This window comes from Anser anser (assembly GCF_964211835.1).
Source record: "Anser anser genome assembly, chromosome: 1".
Lineage (NCBI taxonomy): Eukaryota > Metazoa > Chordata > Aves > Anseriformes > Anatidae > Anser > Anser anser.
Window position 1 is genome coordinate 94632340 of NC_139720.1, and position 25632 is coordinate 94657971.

At 42.0% G+C, this 25632-nt stretch overlaps 1 protein-coding gene across 4 annotated transcripts; it reads right to left on the bottom strand.

Annotated features, from left to right (window-relative positions):
- Window positions 1-277: 277 nt before the first annotated feature.
- TMEM45A (transmembrane protein 45A) lies at window positions 278-25030 on the bottom strand. Of its 4 annotated transcripts, none has more exons than XM_083821468.1 (6): window positions 24930-25030; window positions 10683-10892; window positions 8123-8335; window positions 7201-7385; window positions 4812-4957; window positions 278-3413 (listed from the first exon to the last, which is right to left on the bottom strand). In XM_083821468.1, exons 2-6 carry the CDS (start codon window positions 10870-10872, stop codon window positions 3320-3322), a joined length of 828 nt encoding a protein of 275 aa, XP_083677594.1. In that variant the 5' UTR covers window positions 10873-10892; window positions 24930-25030; the 3' UTR covers window positions 278-3319. The 4 variants fall into 4 exon arrangements, with proteins under 4 accessions (XP_083677594.1, XP_083677591.1, XP_083677592.1 ...); XM_083821465.1 differs by lacking the exon at window positions 24930-25030 and adding an exon at window positions 20516-20898; XM_083821466.1 differs by lacking the exon at window positions 24930-25030 and adding an exon at window positions 20270-20437.
- Window positions 25031-25632: the final 602 nt, after the last annotated feature.

A 25632-nucleotide genomic window follows, 5' to 3' on the forward strand; every position in this document is an offset into this window, starting at 1 on the left:
AGGATTAAAATCCCTTGTACTGCCAAATTTACTCTTAGTTCACCACCGAAGGGACCGTGAGGTCCCCAGCCATCCCCCCAGGTTGAAACACCTCCCCATTCTGAGCCAAGCTTTATCCAGAGCCAATGCTACAATGTGCAGAAGGCAGAACTGCCATTTCCCGAAGTGTAGTCCAGCTAGTTCAAATGTCTTGGTGGGCTATAAAAGTATCACATCTACCTGCCCCATCCTGCCCCATAAATGATTATGTTTTTCCCTTAAAGACAAGACAGACACCTTAGATGAATAAATTGATTTTATTTAAATAAAAATACAAGCATATCTTGTCTATTACACACTACCATTTAGTTTTTAAAAGGCACTAACATTTAACAATAATTTAAGTTCTCTTGAGAGCAGCTACCTTGATCTGAGGGGCATTTGTAAACTTGTCAAAATTCCCTCCACTCATTCAACTCCAGTATGGAACAGGTTGTTTCTGTCCTTGGTGGTACTGAAAATATTAGGCACAGAACAACACTGTAACGCTCACTCTGCATGTTCTCCACATATTAAAAATCAAATCCAAGAGACTGCTCTTTCTTTAAGACTTCAGGACCTGCTTTTATTTGTATTTCTTCAAGTCTAATAATAGAATGCCACCTTCTCATACACAACAAGTTTTTGGAAGCAGCACATCCTAGCGTTCTTGGTCACAGACTGCATTCGCCTCCTGACTGGGCTTCTTCAGGGGCATCTTTGCTAGGCATGGATGCACCACAACCAGCAGATGTGTCTGCTGGGCTTATTTGTCCAGTCCTCTGATCATTTACGGGAGATTTACCATGGGGCGACATAGGGAGATGCAGCGGATACCTCTCAGCAAGCTTTACATCCCAACCATTCTAACAGGAACTAATTCTTCCCTTTAAAAACAAACAACAATGAAGTGACAACTGTGGTGTAGTGCAATGAATACCAGATTACAGCTAGGTGTAATGACACGCTGCATTTGGCCAATTCTGCTATTACCAGGCAAGATCCTCAGCAAACTGATGGATCTTCCTTCTATATTGCGCCAATGGAAAATTTTATTTTAATGGAACTGCAGTAATGAAACTCAAGACTTAGATTTGCAGAGGGAAGTAAATATCCATTAATTCAGTATTTACCATAAGACCAATGCAAAACTGAGACACAGAGCTACAAAAATGCCATACCGATACCTAGCTTACAAGGATGTCCTGAGACAGACTTCATTAAAGTTTGCCAAAATCTTCAAGATCCTTCAGAGAAAGGTTTTAAAGAAGAGCAAACAAATATTAAGAAAAAATTGTGGTATTTGGCTATATATATACATATTAAGTTTTCCAGTTTACATTTTTAAACACAGCCATCTGTTCTTGCTTTCCAAAGTAGATATAATCTAATTATATCAGTAAAATAATCTGACACCTACTTACAAGTGTCACTTCATGATACTTGGCAAAGTTCTAAAATAATTTAAAAAATGACCAACTGAAGTCTTCTAAGAAGACAGATCAAAGCTCTACCAGTTTATCATGCTTTCTTCCTGGTTAGGTTTTCCCTTTAGTTTAGATATACAGCACCTTAATATTTGTACAGCATTACATGGATTTATCAAGAAAAGCACTGAAAAAACTTGTGTTGTTTCTGCCGATGAGAAGCAAAGTACTTTCTGAAGATCTCCTTCAGAATAAATGACCCTACTTATTTTAAAGAGGCATTGGTATGCCTAAAATTCAGCATTAACAGCATATACAGCTAAGGAAAGCTGTCCTTGGAAAAGATAAGATAAAAAGGGTAATCCTACAAATGAAGTGAAAATTTATGTTGCCTTGAAGGTGAAATAGCTTTAGAAAAAGCCTTTAGTATTTTTTTTTTCTGAGTTCTCAGATCCCTTTGAGCTACAAACTAAATTATTTTTTTTGCTCATCTTTTCAAGTAAACAGCTTACTGCAATTAGTAGTTTTATACTACTCACTCTTCTGGTTCACACTGAAAAAACATAGGTGAACTGGAAACTGGAGGTGCTAGACCAAATGATTCTGATTCATCTACCAGAGCCCAGTCCTGCATTTCCTTAAGAGAATATGGAAATGGCAGAATAATAGAAGGAACACTTCTGCAGCACCAAAACCAGTATTATTTGAACAGAAGTCATCCTGCACCAGCAACTAAGAAAATAACATTTTAGTAGAGGCATTCTAAAGGAAGAAGCTATTTTCCAGAAGAACCACCTCACCACATCTGGCCACGCAACATGGCTCATGGCCATCAGCAGACCCTAGAAAATGGAGCATATGCTGCCCAGCTGCTGAGGCCAGGCTTTGCAAGACTTCAGGAGAGCAAGAGCCAGGCTGCAGGAGACCGCCCCATGAGGGCAGTGTGCTTACACACAGCATCATTTTCCTGCCGTCTTCTGCCACGTATCAGTTATTTCGCTTCTGCATTTGTGGAGGTTGGAGCACGTCCCAAGTGAGACTGAGTGCTGGGGAGAGCACCCTGGGCCTGGCTTCAGCTTGTTCAGTGGAAAAAAATAAATACAATAATAATAATAAAAAAGCAGTATTTTTTGTCGTTATTGAGAGAGTGCTGTGGCCAGCCAGACATGGAGCAACTATGAAGGAAACCTCCACCCTCCCAGTGCTCACCATGCAGCAGTGTACAGGACCATCCAGGCAAGGGAGGGAATAACTGCAGTGACTTTTAATTACTTTATACCCCTCTGGTCCTCCTGCAGAAGCTTGGGAGTGAACACACTGCACACTCTTCAAGGAAATGTTGAAGGTCTTTGCTGTGAGTAGTTCTTTCCATTTAACATAAAGCCACAAGCAAAGACACAAACGTGCTTTACAAGACAGCTGCAAGACTATGATTTTCTGTGTTGTTCTACTCCCTTCCAGGTCTGCAGAGTTGTTTATGCACTGTGTTATTTGCAGTTCAACAAACGCACTTATTTGGACACCCTAATTATGGAAACAACCATTTGTTCAGCAGCAGATGGAAACTATTTTGCTAAGGTTTTAATGAGTCTAACACACAGACTTGGTAATGCCACCTCACCCAGTCCAAGTTTGTTGAATGTCTGTTTTTCATTGAAGCATGTGATAAGTAAAGTACTAGAGGAACCAACACAAATCAATACCAAGTTTACCTTCTGCAAATAAAGATCTAATTCTGTAGATGTAGACTCCACTCAGGGGATATTTGCATAGCAAGTAGCAGTAAAGAGTGAATAAGATGGTAAACAAATTGAAAAATGAGGTATCGATTAGCCTAATGGTAGAGCGGGTAAACTAATCAAGCCATATTCATACTAGATTTCATCTTCTGACTCCTGATCTCTTTCAGATGTTTTCAGTAATCCCATTTCCATGGACTGGGACTGCTTAATCTTTGACCGAACTGCCCTGGAGAAAAAAAAGAAAGAGCTGTCATGCATATTACAAATCAAACCATGGCTCAAAGGCTAACCTGGCTATTAAAGGGTAAAAAACTGTTTAACTCTTGCATCTCATCAGGGAGTTTGGATGATTGACTTATGAAGGCCTGTAGTGGGCCACTGCTGAAGACATTGTGAAGAGGAGACAAGTGATTTCAAGCAGAATCTGAGCAGAGTTCAGCCAAAGGCCTTGACTGTAGAGATCTGCACATTAGCACAACTGACCACTATACAGTCCAAGCACATTGTGGCATTGGTATGTGCTGCCTTTAACAATGCCACTTGTATGTACCTTTGGTAAGAGCTTCTTGCTATAGAGTTGCGTGAGATCATATACTTCCAGCTAACCTCGTTGTAACGTATAGAAAGTTTAATGTTGTACAGGTACAAGACTGATGCGTTTGTTCACTTGGAAGAGCACTCCACATCTGTGAAGCAGCGTGAGGCTGGCCAACTTCCCCATGGATGGGAACTCCGCTCAGCATCCTGTGGTCAACTTGGAGGGGGTCAACCAATGCTGCAGCAGCCAGAGTTCCCAACATCAGAAGGGGCATAAGATTGCTGTCATCTTTTCTATAGTTTCCACCCTTTACACAACAAACCAGTTAACAACCCTGGAGTATCAGTGCCTTTCTTACTAAGATCCCCAAAGAACCAGCACCTTCTTGGTGCACGACAAGACTGCAAGAACTACATGTGGCCAGAGCATGATTAAATAGGGCTGTTAAAATGGTAGTGGTAAAATAAGGGGTGAGAAGCATTTTTAAGACAATACCAGCAAAGGCTTGGTAAGATCCTGCAGGCAGAAAGTGATCATGCATGGTAGCGTCAGGCTCATTTTTACAACAAAGTTCACATTGCAGTTGGAATTTTGTCAGAATTAGCACTGGCAAGGAAAAGGGCTCTCTTTAGAAATTAGGGGATGAAACTGGCTAGTGAAAAAAAATCAGATCTGATCAAAGGAAAGTACTAACAATGAAATCTATCCAATAAGCACGTCATGAAGCCTGCTGATGATCCACTTGGAATTACAGGAGATGAGCACTGGGAGAGAATAGAGAAAAAGGTCTTCCCAACTTCTAACTCATTAAGAAGTTACGAATGTGGAAGACTATCAAAAAGAGCTCATTTTACATGAGAAGCATTAGGCTGTTAGAACTGTACTTGATGAATGTTTTTCCCCTTTCTACTGAAGCAATGGGCCATGTTGTCTTCATTGATTAGGTATGGTTATTTTTATTGTACCTTGCAAGTCAATGAATTGCTTTGTGGGAATCTTTTGATTTGCCAGTGAAGCCTTCAAAAAATAAAGTTCCTGGTAAAGCAGAGACAGCTCTCCACAGTTTCAGTGTTTCAAGTAACTTACCAGCTGACAATTGTGTAATTTACTGCAAGTATAAGAAAAGCAAAAGCATAATGCCAGCAATAGCACATGGTCAGGAACATCATATTGGTATGATCCGTTTGATTCCACTCTGGGCTCCCGTTTGGAGGATAAAGAACAAAGCCAATCTGCAATCAAATAAGAGATGTTTAGCAAATGTCATTTGATGTGTATCCTGTGCTGTATCATGTATTATGCTAACCATCATAAGGCAGACATTTCATTTGCTTATAGTGTTGACTGATTATTAGAAACAGTTTTACAGTCACACTCAAATGGGATGAATCATTTTACACAGCTTTGTGCAGAAATGCCTTTGAAGATGCAGAGCCAGTTCCAGAGCCCCTCTGCTCTTGCTCAGAGAGTGATCGATTGGCCCAACAAGCCCTACAGTAACCTGAACCACGTGCAATAAGGAAAGGGGCTGATCCTCAGCTACGTGTGATCCCAACTGCAAACTCATCACCACACAGAAAACCTGCCCAACCACTCGCACTGACTCGCTTCTTCCCAACAGCATCTGGGAATGTGCTAAACAGTTCAGAAGATGAATAATAAATCAATAAATAAAGACAAGTCCTAGGTCTGGTTCCATCCAGGAAAAACATCAGGTTTTGAAATTAGGTAAAAATGTAGCTTTGCCACATAGGACTATAAACTCATGTGAAGTACGTAGCTGATTTGCTTAGCCAGAGCTGGGAAATACCAAATTCATATTGCTGCATAAACTAGAGAATTAATAATCCCATGGCTGGTCAGGCATCTGACCTGACAAGCACCACTTCTCGGTGCTGTCTGATACTCTTCAAAGTCACTGCTCAGCCATTTAGTTGAGGATTTTAAAGCTGAGAAGAGGGGGAGAGGAAGAAGGAGGGGAGAAGAGCATTTTGCATTTACATGCAGAGAATTCATTGAATGAAGGTGTTGATGATGCAGAAAGAAAGCTCCTTTACCTTCTACAAATTTGTCATGCTGCAGCCAGTATGTGGTTTTCAGTCACACATATGGTTGAAGTCTAATGTGGGTGTTAAAAAAGCCACACTTAGATCCCTTGTATTTTTAGCTCTTCAGTTTTTACTTTGAAATAAAAAGCACATTGTCTCTGGAGCTAAAGAAATAACTTGTTTTAAAATTAGACTAGACAGACAACAAAGAATAAGTGATTGCATCTAATTCCTCTTTTGTAAGGCTTCTCGAATCAACAAAAAAAAAAGCTTACAAACAAGAAAATAAAACACTGAGTGTTGCAGCATCAGGCTCTTGAGTTCACTTATAGAAAAATACTACAGTTTAGGAGGTCTGTCTTCTTGCCAGAGCAAGTATTTAAATGTTTGATTTGGTGCAGAGTGTCCAGTTCTCCTAAGGAACAGCAAACGTTTTTATTCATCATGTCTGGCCAGCATATAAAAAAGGGAAGGCAGTCTAGACTTGCCGGAAAGAAAAATCACTGGAGTGACCTCAGTTCTCTACTATAAGATCAAACGCATAGAGTCACCAGCACTCCTATTGCTCTGTTGCAAGGTTGCAGCAATTAATGAGATTCTCTCTAACAGCAAAAGGATGATATCAAATATCTATTAATCCAGCAGAATCACACATAAGCCAAGGCCTGGCAGCTACCTTGCTGGAGCTGCATGTCCAAAATGTACAACTTTAGACTGTTACTTCTGCTCACATGCCAGAACATTGTTAGAATAATAAACTGGACACCACCCAATGCCCTAATGAGAACTGGGAGCTTAAATACCTTTTGAATCTAGGCTGCCACTGTTTAAATGTTTTTAGAAAGTAAAAAGAGGCAACCTGTTCAGCACATAAAAAATAATTTGCACCGTCATTCCTCTTCATGAAAATGTCACTGAGTTGCTTGTCTCTCCTTTCCTGTATTCCCCAGGGCATTGACTCCCTGCTCCCACAGTAGCAAACATTGTGGGGTTATAAAATCACTGCTGTTTGGCTTGCAAATTTTGAACAGGATGTTACAGAGATCAGAGGGAACATTTAATGATTATAGCAAGGGAGAGCTCAACAAAACCACCTTAGTTTCTGTATTGATTTCTAGGGGGTGGTGTCCCTGCCCATGTCAGGGAGGTTGGAACTAGATGGTCTTAAAGCTCCCTTCCAACCCAAGCCATTCTGTGAGTCTATGAGTTAAATGAAAGACAGGAGAAGTAAAATGGCCTACCATCTGTAAAATGGAAATAATATGTACTTCTGTCTCTTTAAGGGGACATTGAGAGTGCGTTGTTTTCTATGGTCCTTTGAGGTCTGTATTTAAAAGGCATATTATATCAACTGTGAAACATCTGCAAAGGAGTAGATGACTAATATTGGTGAAGGAAGACATTCCCAAGGTAGAACAGTGACCCACCTGCCAGAACCAGCTGCCTTGTAATATGCAGAGGCTTGTTCGGAGCATCTCGAGTACAATACTGCCACGGAAGAAAACTTCCAGAAATATGCAAACAGCAGCTCCAAAGATAGCAAACAGCAGTAACTGATGAACATGAATATCCAGCATGGCTCTCCCATGAAGGTGGTAGCAAAAGAGAAAACCTGGAATAAAATAAGTGTACAGTTTAAGATTTTTTCCTTCCTTGCAATCTCCTTGCAATCTGCTTTTAGAAAAGAGTGAACCTTTCCTTTTATGTCAGCATCACCTTCTCAGGTAAGCTGAGAGTCATTTTTTAAGTCTCATGCCTGTGTACTGTATGCTTTCACTTGTGAGCTCAGGACAGGAAGCAATATGGGAAGCTACAGCTCTACCATCTTTTATTTAAAACACACTTTAATGAAGTCTTATTCATCTGTCTCTGCAGTATAACAAGAGGGTTGCCATGAGATATACTGTGCCTGCAGAAAATGCAAATTGACTGCATCCACAGTGCAATTCCAACATGTGACAGCTGTGAGGGTAGATGCACACATGCTGGCTTTCAGCTAACAGTAGCATACCATCTCAGTACATACATTGAAGCACATGCCTGAGCTACAGAGTGCTTTCCCAAAATATTCTCATAACACTCCTGTTACTACCTAGCTATTTAGGAAAGCACAGATGCACCTGTGCAATGTGTGACCGTGCTCCTGGGCTACAGTGCAGACAAATCCTTAGAAGTTTAAGGAGGGCCAAGAATGTGTTGTATTTTTTTTTCTTTTTTGAATGTTTCAGAATGTTAAATGCTCATCTCCCATAGAGCTCATTCTCTAAAGTTAATTTGAGAATCCCAGCCAAAGGACTGATACCTGTGTGCCACTTTCACAGGCATCTCAACAAGGGGAGGTAAACTTACCTTCAATAAAAACTGCTAACGAAAGCATCATCCTGTCTATGGACACTGGCAGCGCATTAGTACCATGAGCCACAATGTCGACCAAGCCTGATATGCCATAAAAGAGATACATGGTGGCGTGCTGCCAGTTCATCAGGTGATCCCAGTGCTTTTCCTCATAATTATACAACTTCAGGTGAGGTCCATCAGGAACAAATTGCTCAGCCACCATTCCTGCACGTGAAATGAGAAATATTACTATTTGTCCTGGTTCTTAAGATAAAGACTTCCCAATTCAGCCTTTCCCAATAAAGGTTTTAACATGTTGTCCAAATGCCAATGAAAAAGCACAGAGGCCTTAAAGAAATTTGTGTCCTACAAATTTTCAAGAAAAAAAGTCAGCGGGTGTAAGAGAGGCGAAATAAGTTTCTTTGCAGAGGGAAAGACCACAGAGTAAGCTCAAACATATATTAAGCATCACACAATCCAGAAACGAGAAAGCCATAGGAAACCAGGCTTCAGCTCCACTCCTGGTGGGACTATTTGCATCCTGCAGTTTCCAGAAGTGAAAATGGAGACGGCTATTCTGTGCCTTTTTTCTTCCTTTTTTAAAAAACAAAAACAAAAAACATTTGCCATTGTGGTGGTCCACTGACTAAATTTTTCAGCTGTCTCCCAGTGGTTCAAACATGCGTTCAACACATGCTGAAGTCCCCCAAAGAAAGATTTCCCATTTTAGTCCTCTGCAATATGAAGGATGGCAGAGTTCAAACTCTTAATTCAAAGGAGATCTTTCCTATAAAACCGTAAAAGGAAATCTCTCTGCTGTGCAGAGCTGTTAAAGGTCCCACGAGGACGTATACAGAGTTAGTATTTGCATTGCTGCTCCACCGCCTCCCTTACCTTGGCCCCTTGTTGTCTTGCTAACTAAATGCAGTACTCCAGAACAGGGAAAGCTGCTTTTAGATACTTTGTAGGATCAATTAAGTTTGTGAAGGGCTTAATATACATTATGCTTTTAAGACACTGGAGTTATGTTGTTTAGCATAGCGTGTGCCAGCATCCCTCTGTATAAGTGGATATACTGCAGAACAAATGCAGTGTTTTTCCACTTTTTTTTAATTTTCCTAACACAGAAACAGCAGTTTTTATTCCTTCTGTTGCTTGTAGTGTTTGTCTGTGCCAAGCTTTCCTGCCCACATTTTTGACTGGACTTGAAATTACTATACATCAAACTAATAGCTTTCCTTTCCAGGGTGAAAATAAAAACACTGGATTCATGTTTTAGTTGTCTGACTCTCCCTAGACACTGACTGGGACATTTGTAGGAAAGATGTTCTTACCCACACCTCAGAACAGACATTATTATTCAGGTTTTGATAATTTTTGAGGCATGTTATATTGCACCCACAGCATCATGTCAGTGTTTATGTATCTTAAGTGACACAGCTTCCAGAGGGGAAGAAAAACCAGGTAGAAGGCAATATATGGGGATAAAGCCTGCACCTGGATTAGACACCAGGGAATTGTGAGTATTTAGAGTAGATAGATAAAATAGGATCGTAATACTGAAAATTATTATCTTTTTCATCTTGAGGCCCACATGTGCAGAGCTCCCCTGCCTCCTGTTATTTAGTTTACTTACTCAAAAAAGGTAAGATGGCTGTCATGCAGCATGCTGGGATTCAGATAACGAGTGGGCATTTCCATCCAGCTGCACAGATCTCTAAACAGTCCTCTTAGTGTGCAGGTGGGTTCACCACAGCATGAGAAACAGGACCCCCCTTGAACAAATTCTGCAGCAGTAAAACCTGGAGTTCAGTCTTTTCTGTGACTATTTTTCCTTTTGAATGGTGTTAATGAAAAGCACATTTTATCCATAGCTTCGTGGAGCCTATCAACATGTGAGAGCTGGCAGGCCACCTGAAACCATTCACAGCAGTGGGTTGGGATGGCTGGATTCAAAAATAGATAAGCAATGCCCCCACAGTCTGGTGCTAACAGCCTGCACATGAGGGCCTCTTGCCCAAATAACTTTTTTCCCTCTCTGAAGGGGTGAACAGCAAATGAACATTCAAATGGACCACCTGTGAAGGAGCCAGGAGATTTACAGAAGCTCCGGAAGAGTGCTATGGATGGAAACCAAGTTACATAAGGATGTAATTAATAGCAAATGCTAAGCTAATTCTTATATTCATAGAGTTTAAAGGCCAGGACAAGCTAAGTAAAGCACCTAGTCTGACCTAAATGTCTACTTAAAGATACCAAATAGCCCCTCACAATTTTATTTTTGTTTGTTTGTTTTGTTGAGCAGAACAGTGTGCATCCACCTAAAGACCTGTTTCAGAATGGCATCTTCTCTTGAACTGAAAACAAAAAAAAATAGATCAGGAAACTCAGTAGCTTGTTGCACTGGTTCATGATGCTATCCTTCTTGCACGACTAATTAAAAACCAAACAAACAAACAAAAAAAAACAGAACAAGATATGTTTTATCAGAAAGCAAGCTTTGAAAAAAAAAAGTGCTAAAACGCACAGCTCTTTGCATTTTTACTTTCTTCCTTGAGTCCATCTAACTTACCAATCAGGGCAAAGACAGCTTTGATGATCCCCTCAACAAATTCCAGGCGCTGAAGTCCTGCCCTGGAGCCCAGGTAGCAAGCGCTCTTGTTCTTTCGGCAGACATATTTCAGGGGGTACTTCACTGACCACCACAAGCCAAAAAGAAGGAAAAAGCTTCCAGGGAGGGCATGGCCTTTAAAATTTCCCATGGTTTTCTACTCTGCAATAGCTGAAGGTAAGAAAAAAAAAGAAAAAAAAAAAAGAAAAAAGGAGAGAGACTGAATATTGGAATAGTAGGAGAAATCTATGGGTTATCATTTTAAATTATCTTCCTGCTTAGATCAAAAAAGTGTCCCTGGCTGTTCACAGATTCAAAGAATCCCAGAAGGGTTAGGGTTAGAAGGGACCTCAAAGCCCATCCAGTTCCAATCCCCCCGCCACGGACAGGGACACCTCCCACCAGATCAGGTTGCCCAAAGCCCCATCTACCCTGGCCTCGAACACTTCCAGGGATGGGGCATCCACAACTGTTCCAATGCCTTGACACACTCATAGGAAAGAATTTCCTCTTCACTTCTAATGTAAATCTCCCCCCTTTTAGTTTAAAACTGTTCCCCCTTGTTGTACCACTATCTGCCCATGTCTGTTCAAGACACCCAGCCTGTCTCCCGAGCTTCACGATTTTGCAGAACAAAAGTGACCCAGCTGCAAAGCTGCTGACCTGAAATGCAAAGCTGGCATCTGTCAAGCAAAGAGATAAAGACGTTACAGTGAACAACGACATGCTGTTGAGCTTTCACTAGCAAAACAGAGAACATGAATATTCAAACTTTGGTTCCTTCCCCTTTGGTCCCTTCACACAGAAGAGCGTTACATGTTTCTCTTCTCCATGAACAGAAATCAATATAATATCTGATTAAGGGAAAAATGGATCATGTACAGATCTGATGGGTAACTAATAAAAAACTATTTTGCATTTCAATGTGGATATCTCATGATGATTTGCAAACAAGAAGTGATTGTCAGTATATGATAGGTGAATTATGTACCCACAACCAGCTACATACTATCCCCATCAAGCACAGCGAGTGATAAGGATATCACTTGGTCAGTGGTGCATGAATGTTTAACAGCAGTGCTGTTAACAGGACCTATTAACTCATGGCCTCATCCCAACTTCTAGGAGAAGTAACTTAGCTCCAATAGCTTCTTCATTAAAATTAAGATTAGATTGCAATTTTTCTTTAAGCTTATATAAGCTGAGTTGCCATGCATCACGACCCAAAGGCACACCAAATCTTTGCATAGGCAACGTGTAATCAAAAATAACCACTTAAGGAGCATTAGCAAACTTCATTTCCTATTATTATTGTCACTAACTTAAAAATCTCACCACCACACTACACCACAGCCATCTAGTTATTAGCAGAATATGGAGGCTCTGGTATATTTTTCTTCTCAGTAAGTATTTCCTACCGTCAGCTCTGCATAAGAAGTTTTAAACTGTGGCTTGTGGGCCATGGAGTACTTGCAGATGGTTCACATAACACTGTCTAGTCACGTAATGTGAGGCTAAACTTCGCTTAAGGCATTATTTTTCTATTTATTATTTTTAGGAAGGAAAACTTTTCCACATACACAGGTCCTACAGTTGCCGTAAGACTATTACCCAATTGCATGAGAGAGAGAGGTGACCTATATAGACACAAAGGAGAAGGGAAAAAATCCTTGACTGTTCCTGCATAGTATGAGGAGGGATAGAATTTATTCACAGACATGCTTTGGGATGCATTGTCCAAAACTGCTGAACCAGCAGCAGCGCCTCATTGTGGCCAAGCATCAGGTCCCAAAACAATCATTGTGCCAAAGGGGTGATGAGGGACGTGTCTGCTGATTTTTTATGAAAGGGAAAGGACTCCACTTGGGATCTGGACTCCCTTGTGGGGAAAGGCTCCTGCAAGCCGTTTCTCTCTCATCAAGAAGAAAAGTGAAGGCGATGGCCACCTCCACTCTCACTCACAAAATGCCAAATTGAGCTCTAAGCTCCCTGGTGCTGAGCACGCTCGTGATGGCAAGTCAGCCTGCTGGGTTTATACCTGCATGTCTTATTGGGGTGCCTGCAAGTGGGGACACCCCTGCCTGGTCCCCAGCAGCAGGGTTGGGGTCTCAGCCCCACTCACTGGAGCTGGCCACTGATATGTCCCAGAGGAGTAACCTCACCTCGGGACATCTCAAAGGCTGTGGTCAACTGGTGTATTGCTGCCACTGCTCACCACACCACCGTTTCTCCTAAAGATGGGTGATACTAGCAGGAGCTGAAGTGTTAGACAGTTGCCTCAACTTGGCGTTAAACTTTGAAATACTTCTTTTGTTTTGAAAGCCTTAATTTCTGGTTCTCCTAAAGCCTGCTGGCCTGAGTGGCACTGCTGTTGTTTCAGACACATTATTTCTTTCCTTCTTTGAATTAAAGGAAAAGGAGTGGGGGGTGAAGTGACCTTTCCCCCCTCTGTGTCTGATCTCACTGATCATAGTTCATTAAAAAGAGTTTATTCATTAGGTATTTTGTTATTCACCACAGGTGCATAGCACTCCAAATGGAAAAATTTACCCTGTACCCCACATCAAAGGGAGATACTGGTTTACAAAGGTAAATTAAATCTATGGAAAGCCTACCTCTAGGAGACTACAGCTGCAGTAAAATTCAAATAAATAACCATCTGTTAATATAATTTGTATTGCATAGTGTATGAAACTTCAGAAGTAAATCCCAATCTGCAGACTCACACCTGGGTTACTTAGAGCTCCGATACTGCAAGATTTTCTGCCCTAAATCTGGATTATCCACCAAGACATTCTGTTCAAAACTATTAAAAATAAGGGAAAGGAAGAAAGGAACAAGAAAAAAGGACGAAAGGAACAAGCTACTGCTGCATATCCAATACAAACAAGAGAGAACCAGAAGAAATTGACTTTTTGCTGTAAGCAGTACGATTGAGTATTATTGATTTGGGGAGCATATCCTTCAGTTTGAGAGCATCTGAAGATGCTGTGGTTTATTTTTACAGCTTCTCTAGAAAGACACCCATCAGTTCTGCCAGCTTCACCTCATGGGGCTTCGTGTGATGTGGAGGATACTGCAAGGACCAGCAGGGCCTCCTGGTAGGAAGACTGCCATGGGGCCAGACAGCAGGGCTGGGAGCCGCAAGGGGAGGTGCAGGGAGACCGGGGCAAGATGGCTGTTCCTGGCATGACTGGAGGGAATTTGGCAACCCCCTGTACAGCCCAGCCCATTAATCAGTTTGAGGTTTTGTTTTTACACAGCCTTTTCCCATAAGCAAAGAAATAAATCACTGGAGGACTGATGTTGGAAGGCGTGCAGGTCCCAGACCCTCTTCCACCCTCAGTGGTTTCAGGGCCAGGGGCGCCAGCAGAGCCACTTCTTTCTAAGAGCCACAGCCACACTCAGCAGCAAACCTTCCTCGCTACCCACCAGCTTCCCTAGAGCGCAGCATCTGCTGGGGATGCAGGTAGAGAAGAAGATCCTGAGGCTCTCCCTGTCCTCACCCAGGACTCAGGGGCCCCATGGTCTCAGGGAAAGAAGAGGAAAAGATAACGAGGCCATAAAATCAGCTGTCCAGACAGTTTACAAATATTAAGTACTAGGCAATGCTTCTGCAGCTGACTAGAGTAAGGAATGAGAACGATTTACAGCTACTTGTGACCGTGAGATGCTTTTTTTCTTCCATATGTGAGCTCAAAGTATCATTTTTCTTGCAGTAATCACAGAAAGCTTTGCATGGCTTAAGCTTTTCCAGAAATTACAAGCTGGGTGGTATTGCAAAAGTATTTTTACACACAAAGTTTTCCAACCAAATATAGGTTGTTGACGGTAGTCCACAAATTCCGTATGTAACAGTAACGCTTTGTGTACCCTGGATGTCCATCCCCTGGTTCAGGCTGCACCTTACTCCTTGGGGTCAGAAGGGAATGTGGGGATCAGGAGGGAAGGGAGGAGATGAGCAAATGCAGTCTCCAGCTGAGCTGTCAAGAAAAGGTATGTGTTTTCCTGGATATTAAATGCTACCTTTCTAGCCTGAAAATTACCTCACCTAACACTGACAGAAAAATGAAAGGAAAAAGAGAAACAGACTTAAAAAATTGATTCAGGCATCCTCTGACTTTTTGGGGAGGGAAGCTTCATAACGTTCACTGTTTTCATTCACTCTTGAGGCTGCTGTTGTGGGGACTGAGGCATGGCTTGCAGGCTGTTTGGAGAAGCTGGCTATCCAGGCAGCTGTTCAATCACTTTATGAAGAACTAGACTAGTGTCCTTTTATCCCCTTCTCCCTTTAAAAAAAAAAACAAACAAACAGGGCCTGAGGCAGGATAGCCCATACTGGACCAGGATGCGAACACCCGGTCAGTCAGAACCAGCGACGCAGCATGGCGCTTCCCTGCCCTGCACATTCTTCTGTCACATCAGCATGCCCTGTAATTTCCTGTGTTTATCAAGCCCTGGAGGATGTTGAAGAGGACAGTCAACCAGAAACATTTTTTCCCCTCAAACGACACAAGTTATCAGGCCACAAACTCGCTATTCTGCAGTGCATTAGTTTCTGCTGCAGAACTGTGTGGCAACAGAAGTTAAAACCAAAGATTACACATTTGCAAAGTTACTCCAATGGTAAAGCAAAGTGTTATTTTTCTCCCATATACTTAGATTAGGAAACAACAATGTGGCATTTATAATATTTGATAATAATATTTGAAAAAAAATATTATTTATCCATAATGCCCAGAGTAATCGATCTTTATGTCAGTAAAAATAATGCACACTGGTAAGAACACTTTCTAGATTATTTCTGTTCAGTATACAAATCCCAATCACACAGTTTCTACTGAAAACTGAAATGCAGAACAGTCCAATGCATCCGAGGCGATGAAAATCCCAGACAAGTTTACTTAAATATCAAAGTTTCCTATTTGCACTTAAAGATGTATTCACAATCCAAGTGCCTTTTACCCCGCAGCCATTAAATTGCAAACATCACAGAGAGCCACGCTGATCTGAAACACAATGTCATCTGTAATTGCTTTGTTTGCTGAATGCAATACTGGTTTCATGTCAAGACTAAAACCATTTCAGCAGCTACAGCCCCATGTTCCCAAATGAGGTCGCTGCGTTGGCATCAGGAAGCACTTACATGGCACCTATAGCTACTTCAGAAATAAACTTATGCTAAGTATTGAATACACTAATGAAAGCTGGACTCAGGACTTCCTGAAATGCTAAAAAATATTACATCCCTAATATTTTTGGCTTAAGGGTGTGGAAGATAAAGAATTTTAGGTCAAAATACGTCATGAACAGACATCTCCGAAGCCTGCAAGAGAATAATTCACACCCTGATCAAATCTTCAGGCCTACAAGAAGACAGGGATGAAAAACAAAAATCCCAAAGCTCCAATGACCAAAAGTCTATATACTGATCTTAGAAGGGAGGAGCTCCAAGACAAACCCTCAGAGTGCTGGGTTTGGGCCCACAACCTGAACTACTCCATTTCTTTCGTCAGCTGTCAACAGTTCTTCCTTCCAAAACACTTGTCCTTCTCAGCCTCTTGAGAGCTCCTCACAGTGTTTTTTCACCTCTCATGACCCTCCATTTTTTGGCTTGATTTTCCCTTCCTTTGCACGTCTGCTGACTCCGTTTCTACTCCCATATTCAAGCGGGCTGTCTCCAGGGGTTATCCAGGGACAATAAACACTCCATAACAATCTCACCATTGGCTCTTGATATCAGAGCAGCTGCTACTCTGTGAATATGAAATTTTCAGAATCCAGGACTGCCCATTTGAAGCCTTTTATTCAGATCACCACAAGTTCAAATCACACAGAGACAAAATTATTTTTTTTTAAATTGCAAGGGACACATTATAACACCTTTTTTTTTCTGATGAAAGAGGGTCTGTTCCTTTACTGGCCATACAACCTGCCATTTCCTAGCACTGCTTGCAACAAAGGGTAGAGGAGCATGGGTGCATCACTTAGCTCTTGCAGGTATGAGCTGCTAGCCCCTGCAGGGTGTGTTTGGCTGCAGCCACTTCCCCACCTGCAGGAGCCCAGCCTGGGTGCTGCTTCCTCTGGGGTGACCTTCCAGCTGCCCCATGGGCAGAGCTGCAGCCTCCATCCCACAGAGGGTCAGGCATACTGCTGTCCTCAGAGGGGATGCTGTCAATGCACGGTTCCTCCCAGCACAGCAGACTCGAGCCACCACCAAGGAGAATTACTCCCTGGGTACCCTGCATAAAACAGTTTTGTAGGGTACGGTTTCTCCTTGCAGATCCAGGTGTGTTTATCTACATGCTCTCTGCTTCCTGCTAGACACGCTAGAAAAATATCAGGAGATCAAAAGTCTATTGGATCAGATGATGATTTAGAGCTCAAAGCCCAGCCCTGGAGAGGAAATGAAATAAAACATGATTTGGTTTCTGTTAGCATCCCTTTCATGGAATTGCTCTTACAGCATCTTAACAATACAATCGGGGCTTCAGTGGAACGGTCTAAGAAGACAGTGAAGCTGGCGAGACCACCAGACCAAGATAAATATTTGTAATATATACTAGTGATCTCCTGGGCTGTGAAAAATCCTACCTTGGAGACTTACATAGCAGTTTGCAGATTGCTAGAAGTCGCTGCAATTATTTATGTTCCCAAACGCTTCTTGAAGATAGGAAGATAACCAAAAAAAAAAAAAAAAAGGGATATTGAGAAGACAGTGTTTGAGTGGTCCAAAATGGTATTTTCTACCTGCAAGGAAGCCAGGTCTGAAAGAAATAAAGTGAGGAATTCTTTGGAGAAGGACAGATCTTCAGGTATGAAAGACAGGACTTGCTGACCTCAATATGTTTTGTAATTCTTTGGTTCTAAGGGTTGTTCCCTTACGGTAACAACCAGTTACCATATGGACAAGGCATTAAGGTAACACTTCATTCTGTAGCACTAGGTGTTGGGGTGACAGAGACCTTTGAATGAGAAACCAAAATATTACACAGAAAACCCCATTTTAAAGAATCACCGAATACTAATGAAATACAATAAGCAAAAGTATTATGCTGTGCTGTAAATGCCCGTAAGCTTTCATCTTAAAGTTAGTATCAAGCTGACAAACATGGGAAGGACCTGATGTCAACACACGCAAGAACATTACTAAATCCTTGACAGCATTCATAGGAAGTTTTCATATCAAAAGTTTTCATATCACTCAGTTTTCATATCAAAAAATTATAGCCCAGCTCAGCACAGCTCTGAACCAGGCAACAAGCAGGTGACACCTGTAAGAGATGAGCTTCTCCTGTTCCCTGCGAGGGAGGAGGCCAGAGACCAGCAGTGAGTGTGCCCAGTGTGTTGGCTGTTCGTGGAAACTTCTGCCTTTTGCTGACTCCTGTGAGACCCAGCCTCTTTTTCTTGAATTCGTGTTTTCTGAAGGTATTTGATTAAGGAATTCCTAACCTTCTGCCATCCTGTCTGTCTGTGGAGCACAGTCAGGTACCATGAGCCCCCAGGGCTTTAAATGGAAAAGACAAATAAAGTGAATCCAAATGCATGTTTAAATCTCACGGATTTGGGTGTTATAACGAGTGATATTTGAGTGTTTTGTTCTGATAAGAAGGGAAAAAAAATAAGATAAAAGCTTTCTTGCAGGTAATCTACATAAAGCCATACACCAGAGCTGAAGGTGGGATTTGCACCTAGAGCTTTCCTTGACAGACGTGTCTTTGCACCTGGAAGTTTTCTCTGCAACCCACGTCTGCCAAAACCAGGGTGCTCGATGTACTGTTCGTCACAATGGCAACTAAATGCACCATTGAAATAGGTTGAAATAGGCTTTCAACAGCAGAAAGATGTAAGGGAAAGAGAAACACTAATGAATAAATGAGAGTGTTGGCGAGGCAGTCAGTAACATTGATAATAGCTGCGAGAAATGGCTGTCCAAGTTAGCCCAACTAGAGAAATCAAAATGTCTCAGAGAAACAGGTATAGTTCCTCTTTATGAGACTACTTTGCACTCGCTGGATGGGAATCAGCCAGGGCCAATGCAACAGCAGCAGAAAACAGAGTGTCCTCCATAATGCATGGCTACAGCACCTGCAGCTGCAGCCCTTGCTGCCCCTCAGCCGACAGCAGTAATGGCACGAGTGGGGATAGTGCTGTGGAGCAGGAGCTTTGTGATTCAATCAGACCAGCAGCTCTTCTAAAACCACTGGCATTACAGATGCTACGCTCTGTATCTTAGAAACGGCTCCAGTGCAAGGTCACGCAGAGAAAGGGTTTTAGGAATGTCGTTCAGATAGTATTAAAATGTTACAGCAGACCCTGACTTAGGCTTAATTTGATGAAAAGGGACTTCGGGCTCCTTTTTATCATCTGGAGCAAAGAGTGGTGCCAACACTTCAGCTCTGGCTCACACCACTAAGTAAGCGCCACAGGAGCACCACTGTATCATGGCACTCACTTTAAAAACTCAGATTTTTCAAAAAGAAGGTTTAATTACATATAATCCTTGGTTTTAGGAACTTGCCTGTCTCACACCGAGGAAGAGAAATCAAAATGACCACTGCTGCCCACCCCAAGTGAGCGTGAGCGCGTTTGGTCACATCCAAGAAGCAGAGCAAGAGGCAACTGACAGGAGCTGTGACACTGAGAAGACTTGATTCATTTCTGTCTTAAGACTGAAAAACAAAAGACCTGTTTTTGTGCTGCTGCTCTGGCCATTTGCAGCACTGGGTAAGTTGATATTTACAGGCAGATTCAGTGTGCAAGAGCAAACAGAGAGCAGTTTGCCTAAACACAGGCATAATTATTCAGGCCACTCCTCGAGATTCATTTGAGTTTTCTGCCCGAGCGGTTATTTCTACCCACACTCTCCACAACTGAGAGAAATCTGTTTGTGTTACCCAGCTCCATTTGCAAAGAGAAAAATATAGGAAAAGTCTAAATAAGTGGTAAAAAAAGCATCTGAGTGAACTTTGGAAAGGTAACAGCAGAGCTAATGATGCATTTTCATATCGAATAGATACTGAGTACGTTCCTTTTACAAATGACAATGTATTTACGGTGACTCATGGAACATCGCATGCCATAATTTACAGAGGTCTACAAAAAGTGCGATAAGGTAAGGCAAACAAAGTCATACACACAGGAGAAATCACAAGTCCTAAGCATGTAAGTGCACAGTAATCCTCAAATCATTCATTTTAAAAAGGAAAAAAGCATAATTACTTTGTTTTTAAGTACCTCTACGTTTCAGTTCCTAAGCTCTCAAAGTTCAGAAAGCAGTTTCTCAGAAAGACAATGAAATGCTTGATACCATGTCAAGCATTAAGTGCTATTAGGAGAGCAGAAGATGATTTATAGCTGGAAAACCGAAGCAAAACAGAACATATGCAGAGGCTGTAAAAGTTTTTCCAAGCATTACTCTGGTTTGAAACAGAATAGAGAGACGGTGATAACCTGATTTTAGAGCTTCTCTCATTCCCCAAGTAGCCACGACCGCATTTAACTTCTGTTGATTTTCCCTGGAAATGCAAGTTTGGATGCACACCTACCTCCGTCTGAAACATCCAAAAAGGAGGGGGGAAAAGAGCCGTGCGAGACGCTCCAGCGCATGCCTCGCACCCCTAGCACATAACCCTCCTTTGCCCGGCGATCCCCGACCACTGCTGCCCCCTCCCCGTGCTGGGGCTGCAGGGCGACCCGGAGAGTCCTGGCTCCGTTCCCAAATCCTTCCCGGGCCCCAGAAGCCCCCTCCCTCCAAGCCCCAGCCCCCTGCCCGGAGCCCCACCGCCCCTTACCTGCGCTGCCCCGCTGCCGCCCCCGGCCCGGGCCGGCCCCGAGGCCCCGGGACCCTGGCCCAGAGACCCCCGGTGGCCCCGCGGGGGCCGGGCGAGCTCCTCCCGGTAGGGCCGGGCCGGGCCGGGGCCCTCCTCTCACCGCTGCGTGCAACAGAGGCTACCCCCCTGCCTTTAATTTTTTGATTTTTTTTTTTTTTGATTTTTTTTCCCCGAAGATCACGGTTTTTCTCCAGGAAAATGAGCACCCGGCGCTGCAGTTCCTGTAATTACCCAGGAATGCATGGCAGAGCCTGGAATCCAAAAGAAGAAGGTCCAAAAATAAAATTGAAAGGGTGAAGCCACGGTTTTATGTGCAAACGTCTTGCCGGAGTAAACGGTGTCATTAACATTGCTGGCTGAGTTGCAGCACGATGAAAAGCATCTTGCACTGCACCGCCTCTGTTGCATTACCCAGCAGAGAACACAAACTCACTCCTCAAATCTTACAAACTTTACTTAAAGGTGTTTGCCTACAAGTTGCAATAAGCAGGTCTTGTGGCTCTGTTTAAACTACACCGGCAGCTTCCCTGACCCTTTCCACCCATGCTGGCATCGAGCTCTCAGGTTGCCCATCGCCAATCTCCTCTGCAGCACCTGGAAGAGCCAAGCTGAGGTGCCCCCATCCCCACCAGCTAGCGACCACTGGGACTAAGTCCCGAGAAACCCCCCAAATCCAATTAAGATCTGTGCCTTGCAGGACCTGAAAGCTTTTTGCTTGAAGAAATTAGTGGATGAAATAAAGTCTGTGTAAAGATTAAAACTTAGATTAAGAGTGCATTCCTGTTTGATGCTTTTCATCTTGGGTTATCTTCTCAACCAGCTCTGCCCATGTCCATCTCTTTAGTATCTATTTGCACTTTTACTCTCAGATAAATAGTGCTACACCAAATACCCTTCAGCATCTGGCAAGCAGATGCCTTTGCAGGTTGGGTGATGTCATGGGTATAGGGGAAAAAAAATATTTTCCAGAAGGACCACCTCTCTACCCAAACAGTGCTTCAAAATCCGGCTTCTGTGGCAGCTGCTCCACTTTCTTGGTCTGAGCAGCTTTTTCTTTAGACAGCAGAATGCATCTCAGATAATGACATTAATTTCTATCTAATGGATATCGTTCTGTTGCAAGAGTTTTCAGTTAGACTAAGCTAAATCAGCAAATGAAACAAATAATTGTAATTACCTCATCTCTTTATCAGTGGTTTGATGTGTTTGCCTTGGCAGTGGAGCAAAAATCACTTCCTGGGATTCCTCACTTCCATCTGTACTTAAAATGACATAAAAGTGATTCTAAGTAATGATTAGTGTCTCCAATGTCAGAATCTCCAATTAGTATACTGGAAACCCTGCATTTTCAGGAAACCCTGATTCTGTGCATCTGCAAGGACAACTGCAATGTGCATTAAGGTAATCACAGAGAAGTAAGCAAGCAGAATATTCCACAGTACCGTTAAGGACTACAGCAACAACAAAGCATCTTTTGCAATTTTTTTTAGCAAATACCAACCAACGAGAGTCCAAAAGGTTAGGAAATTGATTTGCCGTACCTGTTCCAAACATATGATGCATGCCTGGCACAAAGGCAGGCAATTGCACCCTGCTCTAGCTGGAAAAATAGAATATCTGCCTGTCTCTGAAAGGGCTGTGTGTGTGTCCCAAACTCTATCTGATAAAAAGAGACAAGGAACTATATAACACTTGCCTTGATTATTCTGAGGACCAATACAAACAAGGGCAAATTTCCCAAGGAAAACTTAAATATGTAACAAAGAAGTAAAATAAGTGAAAAAGACTAGTTCAGATTACAGTCTGTTTTCATGCCTGTTCAGGATTGCTTTCTATAATGCAATTGTATAAAACAATCAAAATTATTAACAGATTTATTTTACTAGCTTGTAACTAATAACCTATTGGATCTGTTCCACTTTTCTTCTTTCTCAACATGTCCATAGGAAAAAGAAAAACCACCTTTATATGCTTAACAGCGTAGTGAAAGTTCAGCCTGTGCTAGGAATGATTCTGAATCATCACTCAATACTTGAATTTGAAGGTTTTGATGTGAGCATTGCTTTTCCTCTCTGATAAAAAACCAAAACCAAAACAAAACCAACCCCCCCCCATACACACACACACACAACCCCAAAAACCAACCAAAAAAAATCACATAGACATGCCATGTATCTATCCATTCCAACACTGTAAAACCTATTAACTCAGTAAGAACAAGCTATCAAATTACTACAAACAAAAACTATGGCTTCTAAAATAGAAAAGCCAGATTTTTTAACCAATACAACCCAGATGCATCCTGTATGTCTGCCCATCTGACAAACTCATTATTTCCATATGCTCTTGTGTCCTCCTGCGTTTGCCTGGAAAATTCCTTCATAATTGTGATTCCCTCCTTTCTTGCTAGAGTCAGAGGAAACAGCATCCACAAAAATCATTACTTTAAATAAATACCCATTGGTCTTGATTCCCTAAGATGCTTGGCAATGTAGGCTTTTTGTGGCCATTTGGTTGGTTGGTTGCTCATGATACTGAGCATCTCACTTGAAGAAAGTCACAAACATTTCTTCAAGGCTAAGCGTAATTGTTGTGGGATGAATTTGCAATTAGTGCTTGAACCACTTTCCAAGGGGTTTACCTCAATGAAACAATACAGGGTCAAATGTCTGTGGCTCTGAGCCCTACATTGCATTTGATGCAGTGCCCAGTTCTTGCTCGAAGTACAGCACTTTCAGCAAGCGGTGGAAGCTGACCTCACTGCTCCAGCCACCGCAGGCCGTGTCTTTGGCCTTTTCTTTGGCCTTTGCTCTCTTACCAGCCAGCTGCCTTAATGCCAGCCTGCCTCTGGGGTAGGCAGCCTTGCCCTGGCATGGCTACAGAGCACAATCGTGGCCCTGCGCGGCCTGCATGGCCCGTGCACCTCCTAGGCCTGCTCCAGTCTGACCCGGCACATTCATGAGGCTTTTCTGTGTAAAGACCACCCTGCAAGCTTCAAGCCCAAGATTTGCTCTTTGTAGGAATCTCTGTAACAGCATATCTAATTTATAGCTGTGAAAACAGCATACAAGTGGAGCTGACACAGATAGAATAATCAGTCTCCAGACAGAGTGCCCAGAAAGTTAAATGAGTAATTCTGGCCTTGAAAAGTTTGTGCAACAGTTGAATAAAGAGCAAATACATACATTGGCTATTCCTTAGGAAAAGCAAACACTGACATTCTGTTTTCATTACAACTTGTAGCAAGCAAAATAAATGAACACTGAATTCCAATACAAAGACTATTTCATAACAGCCCAATTTTTGGAGGCCTGTAAGGGATATTTATCCTATATGGATTTAGAAGATACAGGTTTAAATCTGTAAAGGTTAAAAAGGCTTCTAGGCCTACTTCTGCCATCAGTAAAATATGCAGTTACATCATACACAGCATTTTTTAAAACATTAATTTTAATTGTTATGAATTACATGGTTGCTGTTGCTTGAAGTGCTTTTTTAAAAACATGTTGCCTGTAAGACTTTTCTAAGAAACATCAGAGAAGAGAAATTTTTCCAAGTTTGTATGCTTTCTTTGCATTAACCAGCAATTTGCCAAACTCACTCCTAGCATATATAAATTTATGCTCCCTTATGAGAGTGTCTTATGTAGAAGAACATGCAAAAATGATTACTGAGAAAAAAAAAAAGAAAAAGAAGAAACGTTATCAAACCCCTACATGCATTAACAGAAGAGTTGCAATTACTGCAGGTGCAATACACGAAATAATCTATAATTCATAAGTAAATGGCAATGTTTCAGACTGATTATAGTCCTTTGAAATAATCTAGCAATTTGGCATGGGGAATCTGGGGCAATAAAGCCAGAAATGCCAAGCATGTTAACAGAATGTTTTCTCCATTTCCATATATTGAAGATTCAGAACAGAGAAATCTGGGAAAAGTAGAAGCACCAAAAGAGAACAAGTCGCAGTATACTGATAATATAGGCACTTGAAATGAATATTTGCCTTGACACTGTGAGCTGTGGAGGTGAGCAAGAGCTCAAACACGTATACACACTATGATCCCTATCTGTACTTTGCAGATAAAAAATCTTCACTTTTTCTCTGGTCACATATCTGCTGAATGAGAGTAAAGATGATTACTAAGGCTGCCAATGCCAATACAGAATTTTGAAAATCAGATCTAAGAAGTATATTTCTGATAGGAAGTGTAACTGAACTACAATCCTAGTAAGCACAAAATTTGTGCAGGGAACTATCATGGCAATTCCAGTGTCAAAGCTGCAAACATTTTTACTACACTTTAGCTTGCAAAGCAAGTTAATTAGAAAGTAAGAGATTACACATACTGGTGAAAAATGGCATGCACTAACCTTGCATTTTTTGGTGGAGGATTGTCAGCAAAAATTAGTAAAACATCCATGACAGTGTAACTCCTAGATACTGTCAGATGGAGATCTCATCTCTTGTACTCACTCGGGGTCAAATACCAGGCAAAGCCAAAGTTTATCAGTTATTGCAGAAGTTGGGATGTGGAAATACAAGGCAGAGAATGGTGGGAAAACACGAGACAGCCTGCCCAGCTAAGTAAAGAAACTACAGCTATGGAGAATTAGAAACTCTCTCTGCCTCTGTTAGGTTCCTTTGCCATTTCTGGATGAGCTACTTGCGTGTCTGCATTTGGCTGATTGTTTCTGATTTTGGGGAACCTGGTCAGAGACATCTAGGTTACAAAGGTATAGAAGTGACAAGTCCTCAGAACAGCAAATGAAGTCTACTGAAACAGTTATTTAAAATGCAAAGTATTCTGAAAAAATGACAGACCAACAGCGTATTCAGAAAGATGTAGAGAATCATAGTAAAAGGTTCTCGGTTTCCCAGAAGCCTCTAATGCATATTGTGATGATAATCATGCTTACAAAATACTCCGATGCTGAAGTAAAGCCACCTCAGAAAACCTAATGAAGAAGCTGGTGGTTCTGAATGCTGTGCATTCTTTGGGTTGTATGGTGGTAAATAGGGCTTGTAGTCACACATGGAAATGCAGTCAAGGAAATGCAGAGACCAGCTCCATTC